Raw genomic sequence first — 16,068 nt, 5'->3', positions numbered from 1 at the left:
GCTGCGGGAAAACCATTGTTGAGTTTGTGGTTTGAGTAAATAAGTTGATACGAAGTCAAATAAAAGAGTTACGATGCACGAATGAAAGAATGCATGTATTGTAAGAAATGTGTATCAGAGAGAAAGCGAAAAGGATACCTAGTTATCCTCCGGGCTTCCAGGTGACTGGGTGAATCTCTCCTCCTTTTCCTCATTGGAGAGTAGGACCTGCGTCTATGCCTCTTCCCGCTTCGCTTCTGACTGCTGTGCTTCACATCCTTCTCACAGGAGCTGGGGTCCCTCTTCTTCTCTCGAATCCTATGTTAGATGGCAAAAGAAGCACAGTAAGGCATCACTCATAAGCAATTCTATAATTCAGACACATTTTAAACCCACAACACTTGCACATCCTGCTATCATTGTGCCAGAAGTAGTTAGTGGAGCAAGTAGATAGGGGAAACATGTTTTACCTCTCTTTACTGTATCTGGAGTAGCTTCTTCTGGACCTTCCACTGCCTTCACTACCTTTCCTTCTCAAACCAGCCAAGTAGTTTGGTGAACGGGAGTATGACCTTAAGACAAGCAGAACAGATTTACTTCAACGGTGCTCAGCGAAGCCCACATATTTCAAGTGGCTGCTTAAGGTATCAGTGAAGTACATTAGAACATTAACCTGTTTGGGCTGCAGGGGCAGTATTGAGTAGCCAGATAAAAGGTGCCCATTTCAAACGGCTTCGTACTCAATTCTTGCTCGTACAATATGCATATTATTATTACTATTGGATAGAAAACACTCTCTAGTTTCTAAAACCGTTTGAATTATATCTGTGAGTCAAACAGAACTCATTTGGCACAAACTTCCTGACCAGGAAGTGGAAAGTCTGAAATCGAGGCTCTGTTCTACTTCCTGCCTATAAATGGGCATGATACGTATTAGTATACGTGCACTTCTTAGACCTCCCCTGGATGTCAAGAGGCGGTGAGAGAAGAAATTTAGTGTTTATCTTGGTCTGAAGTGGAATACAAGCTCTTTGCATGACGTGTCCCCCATTTCTTGTTTTCTGGAGAGCGCGAAGAGGGACTTGGATTTGCCTTCTGTTTAGCTGCCGTTATAGGCGACTAATATCTTCGCCTTTGATTTTATTTGATACATGTGACCATATCATCGTAAAGTATGTTTTTTCAATATAGTTTCATCAGATTATTGAATTTTTTTCGGGAGTTTTGCCGTGTTCCGTTCTCTTCCGTTTGTTGACATGGAGAGATTTGTGCCACTTGGCTAGTGTGCTTGCTAATTCAAGAGGGAAAATGGACGTTCTAAATCCAAACAACGATTATTCCCGACAAAGGACCCCTTGTCCAACATTCTGATGGAAGATCAGCAAAAGTAAGAAACATTTTATTATGCTATTTCATATATCTGTCGTACATGTGAACTAGTCGCCGCCGCCCAACTTTGGGGTACTCTAGCTATACCGAAGCTGGATGTCGTAATGAAGTTATTTTTTAGAATTCTAACACTGCAATTTCATTAAGAACTAATGGATCTATCATTTCCTATACAACATGTATTTTTTAGTTATGTTTATGAATAGCTATTTGTTCAGAATATGTGTGTCAGAAAAAGTGTCAGAAAAATATCGTTGCTGTTTAGACATTGTGGAAAAAGTAGCTACGATAGCAACATGTATAACCACTGATTTCAGCTCTAAATATGCACATTTTCGAACAAAACATAAGTGTATGTATAACCTGATGTTATAGGACTGTCATCTGATGAAGAATATCAAGGTTAGTCAAAAATTATATATCTTTTACTAGTTTGTTACGATCGCTAACTTTTACTGCTGGGAAATGGCTTGTCTTTCTGGCTATTGTGGTATGCTAATATAACGCTATATTGTGTTTTCGCTGTAAAACACTTAATAAATCGGAAATATTGGCTGGAATCACAAGATGCCTGTCTTTCATTTGCTGTACACTATGTATTTTTCAGAAATGTTTTATGATGCGTAATTAGGTATTTGACGTTGGTGTCTGTAATTATTATGGCTGCTTTCGGTGCAATTTCTGATTGTAGCTGTAATGTAAACTATGATTTATACCTGAAATATGCACATTTTTTGAACAAAACATAGATTTATTGTATAACATGTTATAAGACTGTCATCTGATGAAGTTGTTTGTTGGTTAGTTTGGTTGGTTCTTGGTTAGTTAGGTTGGCTTTGTGCATGCTACCTGTGCTGTGAAAAATGTCTGTCCTTTTTTGTATTTGGTGGTGAGCTAATATAAATATACGTGCTGTTTTCGCTGTAAAACATTTTAAAAATCGGACATGTTGGCTGGATTCACAAGATGTGTACCTTTCATTTGCTGTATTGGACTTGTTAATGTGTGAAAGTTAAATATTAAAAAAAAAAATCTTTTGAATTTCACGCCCTGCACTTGAAGTGGCTGTTGTCATATTGATCCCGACTTAGGGCTTGCAGCCAGAAGAAGTTTTAAAACTTGAATGAAACCAACCTGGCAGATGACAGTGATCGGCTTCGAGAGTAGCGTCCGGAATGTCTTGAGCTCCCTGAGGATCTACTTCTGCTGCTCGACGAGTTGGTTCTAGTCCGCTTACGCGAAGAGGCCACCATCCTCAAAGGAGAGAGAGAAGAGACTGTCTTCTGAAGTCTCCCCACCTTGGCCCCACATACTGAGGTTGTTACCGGCTCACTGCAACGATAACAGTGGAATTACACCAATGTATCAATTTCTGCTGCAATTGTAAAAATATGTTGATGTCATCCTTACAGTATGTAAATGGCTGGCTTAAATTAAGGAACATTTCTGATCTTTGACTTCAAGCATCACTTTACGTCATCTACAGTATGATATTCCTCAAAGATAGGAAGCCCACCTCTTGCCGTTCCCATTGAAAATGGGAGTAGACAAACCACCTTCCACATGCAGAGGTTTACACAGGGAAGCATAGCTGGTCACAGAATTCCCAGAGTCGGATGCGTTATCGCCATCTGTAAACTTCAGCTTCTCTGGGGAAGCCGGCGCTTGACACAAGACCTTTTTGTCACCGATGACGTTTGTCCGTGAAATGCTGGTTTTGGTCGACGGTGGTGAAGACGTGTCATTCCCGGAATCGTAATCCTGTGGTCCTTTGCTCTGATTGGTCAGAGTGTGATGGTGAACCACTGTCGTGTTTAAAACCTCACTGCCAGGTTTTGACTGCAAGACCTGTAAACAGACAGAAAGAGGATATTGCTTTACTTCTAGAGATGTTTTGGATAGGTTCAAGCAATTACCTGTACGATGCACTGTGATACTCTACAAAGGCACGTATTTCCCTTCAAAACACAGAGAATAAATTATTATTTTGGGACAGAGAACTTGGAAAGATTAAAGACGTCATGCAAATTTGTGGCATGCAAATAAGTTGGAAAGAAAAACAAAACTGAACCAAATAGAAATAAATTAACAAAAAAGGTTTAAAGTAAATTAATTTGGAACTAAAACAAACATATGAAAGGAAGAACAAAAGAACGCAAAAGAAAGAGAGAAACTAATGTGTGAATAAAACTACCAACGGCTTTAGCCAAGTAGACTGAGAGAAAAAGAAAGAAGAAGAAGAAAATAACAAAAAACAATAGCCCCATTACAAAGCCTGTTTTATAGAACATTGAACAAACATCACAAAATGGGTATTATGTAGAAATGAAAAGGATTGCAGACAAAGAGATATTCCATCAGTCTAACTAAGAAAGCCCTCAGAATAGGACAGATGATTGTGCTTTTTCCCTGCAAGAAGAAAATAATTACCCTGCAGCGAACCCTAGGTACAGTAAATCCCTACGTCTGCGGATAGCATCGACTTACCAATCAAGATTTCCTCCTTAAGTAGGTAAGGTGTAAGAAAAAGGGAAGAGCGGGCAACATAAGTGCATCATTAGAGTTGTAAATTGCAAGAAAAAGACAACAACCCTCTCTTCAAACCCAGAGCCAGTTAGACTGTTATTGGCATGGTCCTTTTTCTTCCCTTAAGTGTGATTGGTTAGGAGTTTTCTTGGGGCTAGAAGCCCATAACAAGTTTCTATCATGCACTCAATCTGGAATAGTTACACCGCACGTCTGTAAGGCCTTTTATTACAAACTGAATCTACTTTAGAATAGGTATTCAAACCAACTTTGTAAACTACACTGTAGCTTTTTCATTTTTTTTTACTAAAGTGAGTTCGTTTTACTCTAAAATAGCAAGAGTGGTTGCTTGTCACTGAGGACTATACAGGAATGCTAGAAATGTTTTCCTGCAGAACGAAACTCATGTGAAATAAGATACTAAATGATTGAATGTTTAGCGAAACTAAATTCCCCCCAAACAGATTATAATCTCTTTTTACCTATCAATTCCAAATAATTTGTAGTAGATTACTTAAACTCTGACTGCCCTAAGGCTTTTTCAGATAATCGAGTCCCCGATCTGCAACATCAGACCAGATTAAAACTGAAAACCCCAGGGGAAACATCAAAACCAAACCATCCGTCACAGGCTACTGACAAATATGCTTCAATCTATCCAATCTTGTTCCTCAATCTTCCTAATACCCACATAGTTTAGCTTCATTAGGATCTGTTATGAAGACAAAATGCTTTCCTGGACATTTTAATAAAAAATAAAAAATTCTGCACTTCTGTGCAGTGGTTTAATCATTCAACATAAGCGAAAACAAGCATATAAAACAGTATTTGCATTAATAAAAAATAAAAAAAAACATAAGGCTACCATTATACTATGAGTATTTCAGTGTCAACCTGGTTGGTTAACAATATTGGGTTGTTAACGGCTTAGTTTTTTATATAAACAAATGTGGGACACAAACAAATGCAGTGTAGAACACCATTGACCATCATGCACTGCTCTAATAACTTTCAAAAGATTGTTCCGAAGTTTGCCCCCAGCAAATAATGAATGGTCAAGACCAATTATGAAATAGTTAATTTCTGTTCCTTTTGATATAACTACAGAAAGGACTATACTTTCACTGATGATTCATTCACTTAAAACCTGTGAAAATAAATTCTATGAAAGAGTTAGTTTATATAGGTTCCTGCAACAATATTACTTTAATTCAATTAAATCCTGTATAAAATGAATACAAAAAGTGATAAACATAGTACAATTATATTAGATAACCAATTGTAGAAACCCCTCTCAGAAAAAAGGTTTGAGTTTAGAATACAAAGCATGCATCAACGTAGGCCTAGTTTATTACATTTAAATTACAAAACCTGTGGTTTGTGATTTAAAAAAAATCTGGGGTGTAATTAGCATAATTTAATGATCACTGGAGAGAAATGGAATGTATTTCATGCCTCAGCAAGCATGAGACAATGAGTCAATGAACGGACGGTGCTGAGCTGGGTTTCAAATCCAAGCAGTTTCAAGCAATAAAAGAGAGAAACGCCACTTGGCAAAGTTAGATGTTGCCAACCTCCTATTTCGGATCTGAAATACCTGATCAATTACTATCACCCAAGACATAGTTTCTAATACTGCTACAGTGCAGGGCCAATAGCAATTCATAAACAGTCCATAAGAGTATTGTTTTGATGACAACAATTAGTGATGGGTTTGAGCTCAGGAAAAACAGCTGAATTCAAGAACAAATTAACTGCTACAGTATGTGTTGTAATCTTGCCTGCAGTCAATGTGCTGATCATTTCCTCTCACTCTTGCCCCATTAGCTTTTCACAAAAGAGCTGGAATGCATCCTCGGCACATTATCAATATCTGCCTACCTCCAGCATGTTCCTCGGGTGCTGTTTCTGCTATTTTTGTATTTATTTGATGATGTTGGTTAGATAAAATGGAAAAACAAGAACAGATGACCTTACCGCTAAACGTGGCGGTCATAGAAAAGAGGTAAGGAAACAACATGATTCAGACAGGCCATGTAAAATCTATTTGATTCTGAAGTGATTGGAATTCACCCACAAAGGACCAAAATTGAATTCGAAAGACCATATCTTCCAAAAATACATTGCATATCTGTGCTATATGCGTGTTTTTATACAGCACAGTATTTCTGGTAGCCATTTTTGATCTTGGGAAAGGACACGGTCCAGTTGCTTTGTTATAAATTCACTGAATGTTTTTGAGATAAGGAGGCAGTTTTACATGGCCTTAGTAGAGTAATAAAACTACACCACTGGTACATTTGTTAAGGCTCAGAATCCCGATGAACACTTACGGTGCCAGTAGAAAGGACGGAGCGAAAGATTGGAGTCGTTTTACAGACTGACTTGGCGGCGGACCCCCACTCAAACGCTCTGTGGTCCAGGTGCGCTGTACTAGGGTCCTCCCTCTGGGCAGCTAGGCCTCCCAACACAGGGTGATTCACTGATTTGTGCAGATGATGGCTGTGGACACAGATTTTAAGGAGTAAAAACCTCACTACTTCATCATAGTCTACAAATCAAGCAACACTTGCTTGCCAGCTGACAGTATTTTCTGGCCACAATTGTCTGGACAAAATTGGCATTTGTGCGTGTTAGGGATAGGTTGGGACAAAACCGTTTACTCAAAATAGCACTTATTGTGCAGCGTTGAGAATACACATTTGGCCTCATGTATTCACTAGGTCAATGTTTACTGTTTGAACAACTGTATTCAAATTGACTTCAAATGCAATTTCCCCTCATCTTGTGATGAAAGTTGTTTCACCAACCAACCAAAATGATGTTCTAACTGGTTATGGCCTACTTTGCCATTGGAAAAACTGTGTAGGGGCAGGGGGACAGAGGGCCAGCTCAGGATATACCCCAGACTGTACAGGAGAACCAGGCATCAGCCTCATAGTGAATGTGATCTAAGGCTGAACAGGGATCAACCCTTATCTGATTACAGACTAATGCCTGCAGCAGCTTGTGTGTGTGTGTGTGTGCGTGTGTGTGTCGGCTTGGCAGATCTCAGACAAACCGGGTTGATATATAGCCTTACCCTCCGACACGGGCAAACACTGCTAGCACAGATACTGCCACCAGCCAAGCTAAGGGGAAGGAGAACTTACATAGCCAGCCTTACCAAACCAAGGCATTTCACATTTCCAAACTAGCTTTAGCTAGAGCTGTGAACACGATCCTGGAGAACTCAGTGGGGTTTTATTGGTGGACCTGACAGTTATACAATTCCAAAATAATTATACAGTTCTGAAATGCAGTTGGTGTATAATCGTTTTCCAGGGGACAGTTGGTATGGAATCCCTGGGTATTGAAAATGATTCCGATTGTTCCCCCCTTGTCTCCCCCTACGACAGTGGATGTATCCCAAATGGCACCCTATTCCCTATATAGTAGTGCACTATATGGGGTCAAAAGTTGTGCACTATAAAGGGTATAGGGTGCCATTTGCGGCGCAAACAGACTCTCGGCACCTTTCAGTGGAGCACGGTCGGTCGGCGTAAAGCTTGCCGCTATTCAATTTCAGTAATGATTTCCTCTGCTGAATATCCCAGGGAAACTCCCAATAATGGAGAGATCCAGAAGGGATTTAAATGCAATCATCTCTGGTTTAAGATTATTTCAATTTGAAACCTTTGGCTCTCAATTCTGTCTCCCCATGTTACCAGTGTGAATGAATGAGAGAATGAATGGATGAATTTACCAAAAGAGATGAATTCATTAATGAATGAGGGGTGTATGTATGAAAGAGTGGATTATGTCAGATGATGAGTTAATTATTGGAGTGCAGAGGTGACACTAAGGGAGGTCTAATATAATTGTTCTGTCTGTCTCAGGATTCAGATGATGAAAATGAAATGATTTATTGTCAGACTACAGTCATATTGAAACTTAACGAAGGCTTCAAACTAATGGAAGAGTCAAATGCAAAAACTAAACTGCTCTCACAAATCATTTAGAACCTATCCTTTCACCTAACCAATCACCTCAAAATCATAACTCTAGTCCACACCAACTGCAATATTAATCCACCAAATCCATCAAACTCTATCAGCGCCACCGCAACACAGCGATCTGGCCGTATGTCACTCTAATTGAGTGGGCATCGATCTGTGGATGACGTTTCCCAGCCATTTCCTGTGAAGATGTGATAAGGAGGCTACCGCTACATCTGTTACTCGTTCCTATGATCAGACAGTCACCTCTGGCCTATTAGTCATCACTGTGGCATGACCAGACCAGGCAGGATGCCCGGGGCTGAAAAGATAAATGGTAGCTTCCGTCGCAGTGTGTGTGTGTGTTGAGGCTAGGCCTTACCTGCTCTCGGTGCTGGAGGAGCGCCAGGTGGAACTCTCTGACTCTGACCTCCGGTCGTGTCGTCTCCGCTTCGTGTGACTCCGTGAGCTGGAAGAGTAAATGAGAGGAGAGAAGAGAGACCAGGGAATGAGTATTTTCTTAGTAAGGAAGAAATGGCCAAACGTTGCTGTGATGGATATTGCACTTGCTTACTCCTCCGTATTCTGCTTCCCTGATTACTGGCACCAAATCAATATATTTCATATAAAGAAGACAAAATATTGTGGTGGAAAAAGGACAAAAGAAAAAGAAAGAGAAGGGAGAGCAAGATAAAAAAGGAGATGGAAACTATATACTGTATATATGGAAGGCAGTGGTCTGACATTCTGTAAGCAGTCACACCGTCTGAACCTCGTTCTATGTTCACCAACGATGCTCGGCTCTGCTTTGCTCACTGCAGCAGAATTATAAATGTTGTCGGTTCATAGCGTGAAATTGGTTTCTTTTACTCTCTTTGGATAAATTTTCCTCTTTCATTGTGTTTTGTGCTTTCAATCGTGTTTTTCGCTTTCAGAGTGGGTGCTTTCAGCTTCAGAACACAAAATCAGTGCAGTTTCGTCCATACTAGTTGCTTCTCGACATGAATCTAAAGCTCTGAATTGATGGAAAATGACATCAACCAACCTTTTTTTGTGCTTTCGATCACCCTTCCTCTTATGTTTCAAGCTTGAAGAGCTGTGCTTTGTCTTTTTAGAGGAGTACCTGGAAAAGAGAAACAAAAATAAAACGTTGTTGTTGACACTTTCATGTGTGTTCATCCATTTCTTTGACAGAAGCATACCATTGAAACTTCTCCTTCACTCAAACCTCATATTATACATTTTAAAGTGTTTGCCAAAGTAATCTTGCATGCCGGGCTCATGCTGGTTCATCTTCTGGTGAAAAAGACCAAAGATACTAATTTCAATACAGATCAACAACAACATTCCATAGAAAGTAGCTACCTGTGGCGTTTGCATTTCTTAGAGCTCTTCTTCTTCTTCTTCTTCTTCTTCTTCTTCTTCCTCACTGGTGACAGGCTGTAGGACGGAGACCTATGACAAAAACCACATAAACAGTTATGACCACACACGTACAAACACACACACACACGTACAAACACACACACACACACACGTACAACAATAGACCCTTCCACCGGGCCACCAGAGTGCTGGTTCCTTTTATGTACGGACCTTTTCCTCTTCCTCTTTCTCTCCGATTTCCTTTTCTTTTTCTTCCCTTTGGGAGCGTGGGGCCAAGGGGAGAGATCGTCATCAAATGACACACTGGAACAGGAGACAGAGAGACAGGAGACAGGGATTGTTGACATAGTAAATATTTAGTGATGACAGCATTGCCAATGCACTATTTTCATGGTCATGTACAGGAATGTCAAAAATATTTTATTTGGTAGCACATTATGATGTCAAATTTGATTTTTAAGTAAACACAAAGTTCAGTCATAGCCACAGCACTCCTCAGCAGTCAAGACTAGTGGCACAAAAAAAATGTGGCCGAACGGGGTATTACAACTTGACAACTTCCAGAGCCCAAAGCAAGCAATTAAGTTAGGGAGTAGTACCTTTTAAGCCCTGATGGATTCTGAGCTTTACATTCCTGCCAGGACCTTACAGGCATGGCATAGCCCCCCCTCTCGCTCTCTCTACTTAGCTCTCTCTCAAATAAATGTATCTCGCTTTCCCTCCCTTTCTCACTCTATCCCCTCTTTTCCCCTCTCCCGCTCACTCTCTCTCTTGCTCTTTCACTCTTTTCCTCCCTCTCACCCCCCCTCCTCACACCCTTTCTCCCTCCCCCTCCCTCTCTATCTCCAGCCAAGTAGTTTCTCTCTCTCTCTCTCCCCTAGTCATTGTCTTTCCACCCAGAGCCTTTTAATTAGTCAATAAAGATGGAACTGTTGTCGGAGACCATCTGCCTCTCAGGATGAATGCTCCTGAAAGGTCCACTTCATTTGCTCTCTGCAAATGGCTAATGCGTCAGGGCGACGAGGCCCTTTTAAGCACTACAGACTCCTTAAATTGGCCTTTCAGGTAGAGACAGAGGTAGATGGTAGAAGGGAGGGAGATGGGGAGGGAGTGAGAGAGAAATATAGAGAGAGGGAGAGACGGTAAAGAAGGGAGGAATTGTGAGAGAGCGATAGAGAGAAGCGTGAGACAGAGAGAGATGCCAAGGAAAGGGCCTTTAACTGCAATTTATTTGGGCAGCCTTGCCTTGGCTTCAATAATGAGGTAGAAAATGAGCATTATCTGGGTGTCTGGAGGAGATGAAATTAGATGGTTAAATTATGTAGGACTCGCTGAATCGTAAATATTTCTGGCAAACAAGGTGGAGCTGAGAGAGACTGCAGTCACAGGTGAGTCACTGTTAATCACGCACAGGCACGGACACACACACACACACAAACGCACACACAGATGCAGGCACGTACGCATACATTCCCATTTGCCAACACAATTCCATACACACAAAACATATATTTCTCTGAAATGTTGTGAACAAATTTGTTTACATCCCTGTTAGTGAGCATTTATCCTTTTCCAAGATAGTCCATCCTCCTGACAGGTGTGGCATATCAAGGAGCTGGTTAAACAGCATGATCATTACACAGGTGCACCTTGTGCTGGGGACAATAAAAGGCCACTAAAATTGGAACTTTTGTCACACAACACAATGCCACAGGTGACAAGTTTTGAGGCAGTGTGCATTTGGTATGCTGACGGCAGGAATGTCCACCAGAGCTGTAACCAGATAATTTAATGTTAATTTCTCTACCATAAGGCGCCTCCAATGTCATTTTAGAGAATTTGTCAGTACGTCCAATCAGCCTCACAACCATGTATGGCATTGTGTGGGCAAGCAGTTTACTGATGTCAACCATGTGAACAGAGTGCCCCATGGTGGCGGTGGGGTTATGGTATGGGCAGGCATACGCTACGGACAACAAACACAATTGCATTTTAGCAATGGCAATTTGAATGCACAGAGATACCGTGACGAGATCCTAAGGCCCATTGTCGTGCCATTCATCCCCCACCATCACCTCATGTTTCAGCATGATAATGCATGGCCCTATCAACAAGGATCTGTGCCAGTTCCCGCCAATATCCAGCAACTTCGCACAGCCATTGAAGAGGAGTGGGACAACATTCCACAGGCCGCAATCAACAGCCTAATCAACTCTATGTGAAGGAGATGTGTTGTGCTGCATGATGCAAATGCTGGTCACACCAGATACTTCCTGTTTTTTTTTAATCCACGCCCCTTCTCTGTGACCAACAGATGTATATAATCTTTGAAACTGTTACACGTTGCGTTTATATTTTTGTTCCGTATAGATGTGAAATATGTAAAGTGCGTGATCAGATTTGTCAAAACACTGTTGATTTACGAATGAGCTCCCTTTTACGTCACCTACTGAATAGTGTAAACACACGTAGTCTAACAGCATCTGAGTGGCTCCAAACATCATGCTGCGATGCAACAGAGCACTCAGCGAACAACTGAGGGATATGATAGAGGCATAAATGCCACTCCAGCAGAAAACCCATTAGATCATATGACAACACAGTCTGTGTGTGTGTGTGTGTGTGTGTGTGTGTGTGTGTGTGTGTGTGTGTTTGTGTGTGACCGACTGCAGTGTATATCGTTCCTTCTCTCAGATGAAAACGTATGTGGGCAGACAATACCTCCCCGTCCTTCCCTCCGGGAATGCCTAGCCTTGCTGTGTCTGTCCGTTTAGTACACCCGTGCACGCGTACACACACATACACGGACAAACGCACACACACACCATTACATGTAGATGGAACGCGGCCGTCTGTCTCAGCAGAATTAACGATGTCGGTTGGAGGCTGCATTGGATAGCATTAAAAATTAGCAGCTGAAATACATTAAGGGCTGATTATAGGGAAGGAACCAAAGTACCGTCTCGGTAATGAGAAAGCTTTGTTACTCATTAACACTTCTCTCCCACTAACTCCATCCCTGCAGAAGAAAGAAACCATTTGCATCTCGCTCAGCAGTAAAAATGAGGAGGAAAGTTTACCTTAACCACTGATCCACAGTAAGATTAATTATCATCCACCGTATGGTTTAGGTTAGGATTGGGGACTGAATCTAATCCTAGACCTGTAGTTAAGTGTAAATTCTGGTTTGGCACTGGGGAGGATATGGTGATTGAATAAAATAAAGATGGATGAAAAATTAATATTCCCTTCCACTGAAGCAACGTTAGTTACTTCTTCCTTGAGGATCAACAGCTAATCAAAATGTACAGTTGAAGTCGGAAGTTTACATACACCTTAGCCAAACACATTTCAACTCAGTTTTTCACAATTCCTGACATGTAATCCTAGTAACAATTCCCTGTCTTAGGTCAGTTAGGATCATCACTTTGTTTGAAATGTCAGAATAATAGAGAGAATTATTTATTTCAGCTTCTATTTCTTTCATCACATTCCCAGTGGGTCAGAAGTTTACATACACTCAATTAGTATTTGGTAGCATTGCCTTTAAATTGTTTAATTAACTTGGGTCACACGCTTTGGATAGCCTTCCACAAGCGTCCCACAATAAGTTGGGTGAAATTTGGCCCATTCCTCCTGACAGAGATAGTGTAACTGAGTCAGGTTTATAGGCCTCCTTCCTCACACATGCTTTTTCAGTTCTGCCCACAAATTTTCTATAGGATTGAGGTCAGGGCTTTGTGATGGCCACTCCAATACCTTGACTTTGTTGTCCTTAAGCCATTTTGCCACAACTTTGGAAGTATGCTTGGGGTCATTGTCCATTTGGAAGACCCATTTGCGAACCAGCTTTAACTTCCTGACTGATGTCTTGAGATGTTGCTTCAATATATCCACATAATTTTCCTGCCTCATGGTGCCATCTATTTTGTGAAGTGCATCAGTCCCTCCTGCAGCAAGCACCCCCACAACATGATTGCCACCCCCATGATTCACGGTTGGGATGGTGTTCTTCGGCTTGCAAGCATCCCCCTTTTTCCTCCAAACATAACAATGGTCATTATGGCAAAACAGTTCTATTTTTGTTTCATCAGACCAGAGGACATTTCTTCAAAAAGTACCATCTTTGTCCCCATGTGCAGTTGCAAACCGTAGTCTGGCTTTTCATGGCGGTTTTGGAGCAGTGGCTTCTTCCTTGCTGAGCGCCCTTTCAGGTTATGTCGATATAGGACTCGATTTACTGTGAATATAGATACTTTTGTACCTGTTTCCTCCAGCATCTTCACAAGGTCCTTTGCTGTTGTTCTGGGATTGATTTGCACTTTTTGCACCAAAGTACGTTCATCTCTAGGAGACAGAACGCGTCTCCTTCCTGAGCGGTATGATGGCTGCATGGTCCCATGGTGTTTATACTTGCGTACTATTGTTTGTACAGATGAACGTGGTACCTTCCGGCGTTTGGAAATTGCTCCCAAGGTTGAAGTTGACTTGTAGAGGTCTACATTTTTTCTCTGAGGTCTTGGGTGATTTCTTTTGGTTTTCCCATGATGTCAAGCAAGAGGCACTGAGTTTGAAGGTAGGCCTTGAAATACATACACAGGTACACCTCCAATTGACTCAAATGGTGTCAATTAGCCTATCAGAAGCTTCTAAAGCCATAACATCATTTTCTGGAATTTTCCAAGCTGTTTAAAGGCACAGTCAACTTAGTGTATGTAAACTTCTGACCCTCTGGAATTGTGATACAGTGAATTCTAAGTGAAATAATCTGTCTGTAATCAATTGTTGGAAAAATGACTTGTGTCATGCACAAAGTAGATGTCCTAACCGACTAGCCAAAACTATAGTTTGTTAACAAGAAATTTGTGGAGTGGTTGAAAAACAAGTTAATGACTCCAACCTAAGTGTATGTAAACTTCCAACTTCAACTGTAGCTAGCTATATGTATATCATTAGCAGCTAGCTAGCCATCTACAGAAATAACAGCAGTTAGAGCTCATTTCCACAGACTGTCACTGTTACAACAGATTTTTCGAAGGTAAGTTGGTCGATGTCAGTCAGCAGTTTTGCCGTCATAGCTCTGTGTATTTCCTGCATGTTCCCGGGCTACCCCTGTTCCCCACTGTGTGATGTTTGCTGGTGCGGTGGGGTGGGACTCTAATGATTGTGGTGTCAGGTTTGGTTTTAGCTTCTGTCCTTTCTCCTCAGCGCTTTGACCTTCAGGGCACAGTCGGGATAAACAGGCCTCTGATGGAGGCCATTACTTCTAGCTGTCAGATACTGATGCACACAGCCAGGGCAAGGTTTATAGCCGCTCCCTATTCCCGGGAAGCAATGTGGTGAGAGGTCCACAACTACACTGTTTATACCTATCCAGACTACTGGTGCGGTTTACAACTGGTCCAGATTCCCTCCCTAGCCTTTCCACTTGGCCCTTCCCTTAAATGCAAATCTGTAAGGTGGAAGCAATATGGTGAAAGCACCATCACTACACTGCTTATACCTATCCAGACCCTTCAGATGGGCAAACATTGTAATGTTAGGGCCAAGGGAAGGGGTAGGAAGTGAATTGGGACTGCCCGTGTGTTATTTCTACCTGTCAGCTATTGATGCACAGCCATGATATAGCTGCCTGGTTGCCCAATAAAAACACTCAATACAGAAGCAGGGATAGCTAAGGCCAAGGCTTTTTATTAGCCGTTACTAGGGCCGGGTGTTTGTCCTCCTGACCAGGCCAAACTCCTGGCCATAGTTATTATGCAAAACACAGTTTGCTCTTTTTAAAGTCAAGTTCTTAACCACAGCCCTACAAAGTGCTTTTATCCATACGCTTCTCTTGTGTAAAAGGCGTGATCATAATCGTCAGAAGCACATCAGAGACTACTTTTTCTCTCTATGTTAAGCTTTAAACCAAAGTGCAGCTGCAGCTGTTCTTTAAAGTTCAACGAGCCAGTCTATGATTTCCACTGCTTATGATCCCGGTAACACTTAAGATGTCTTCTCCCGTGTTTTACATATCGGCTACCGCCTCCAGCTGTATTACCATGCCGGCTTTGAAGGTGTCTGAAGACTTATTCCAGCTTTAAAATATCTGACCAAATTGATTTTCTCACCTTAAAATGACATAGCAAAGGATTCTGTCTGCTTCCCAAATGGGACCCTATTCCCTATAGCAGGTTTCTCCAACTGGCGTCCCACGGGCCAAATTTAAGCAACACATAATACAAATATATATGTGATTGTATACAAACGTTATCAAGGTTTGAAATTATTATGTTTTAGTCAAATATTTTATCTGTTAGGGCTTCTTGATTTCTACAAATGATTTGTTATTATGTTCCGGCCCCATGAGCATCCGCACAATAAAAAAATTGTCCCGTGGCTGAATCTAGTTAATGATCCCTGCCCTATTTAGTTCACCACTTTTGAATAGGGCCCATTGGGCTCTGGGTCAAAAGTAGGGCACTATTGTGAATAGGGTGCCATTTGGGAGGTACAGACTATTCTTGAGGTGTGGAGGAAAGGAAACTAGTGGGTTGGATGTTGGCGGGTAGAGAGGGTAGGGTGTGTAGGGGGTGTCCATGAAAGGGGAGAACCGACTGTCACTGTGCTCAAAATATTTCACAACACCTTTGTGTTTTGCACTGTGCCGGGGCTGATAACACTGTTTACGTCCCTCTCAGCACGACGCACCAGGAAGCTGAGATTACCTCTGTCTTCAGAGAGAGTCTGGGTCTGTGTCCCAAATCAAACCTTATTCCCTATATAATACACTTCTTTTGGTCAAAAGTAGTGCAAAATGTAAGGAATA

At 41.5% G+C, this 16,068-nt stretch overlaps 1 protein-coding gene across 1 annotated transcript in view; it reads right to left on the bottom strand.

The window, feature by feature from the left end:
• LOC129853896 (serine/arginine repetitive matrix protein 4-like) overlaps window positions 1-16,068 on the bottom strand; it is a 92,351-nt gene that overhangs the window by 4,579 nt on the left and 71,704 nt on the right. Inside the window, exons 3-11 of the mRNA XM_055920380.1 lie at window positions 9,468-9,560; window positions 9,237-9,326; window positions 8,917-8,994; window positions 8,254-8,340; window positions 6,228-6,396; window positions 2,885-3,216; window positions 2,503-2,700; window positions 450-551; window positions 139-297 (exon numbers count right to left, since the gene is read on the bottom strand). Coding sequence (XP_055776355.1) covers window positions 139-297; window positions 450-551; window positions 2,503-2,700; window positions 2,885-3,216; window positions 6,228-6,396; window positions 8,254-8,340; window positions 8,917-8,994; window positions 9,237-9,326; window positions 9,468-9,560 — 1,308 coding nt within the window. The remainder of the gene's footprint in view (window positions 1-138; window positions 298-449; window positions 552-2,502; window positions 2,701-2,884; window positions 3,217-6,227; window positions 6,397-8,253; window positions 8,341-8,916; window positions 8,995-9,236; window positions 9,327-9,467; window positions 9,561-16,068) is intronic.

Source organism: Salvelinus fontinalis, chromosome 4 (genome assembly GCF_029448725.1).
Source record: "Salvelinus fontinalis isolate EN_2023a chromosome 4, ASM2944872v1, whole genome shotgun sequence".
NCBI classification, from domain to species: Eukaryota; Metazoa; Chordata; class Actinopteri; order Salmoniformes; family Salmonidae; genus Salvelinus; species Salvelinus fontinalis.
Note: the sequence above shows the minus strand (reverse complement) of the source record. Positions and strands in the feature narration are given on the sequence as shown.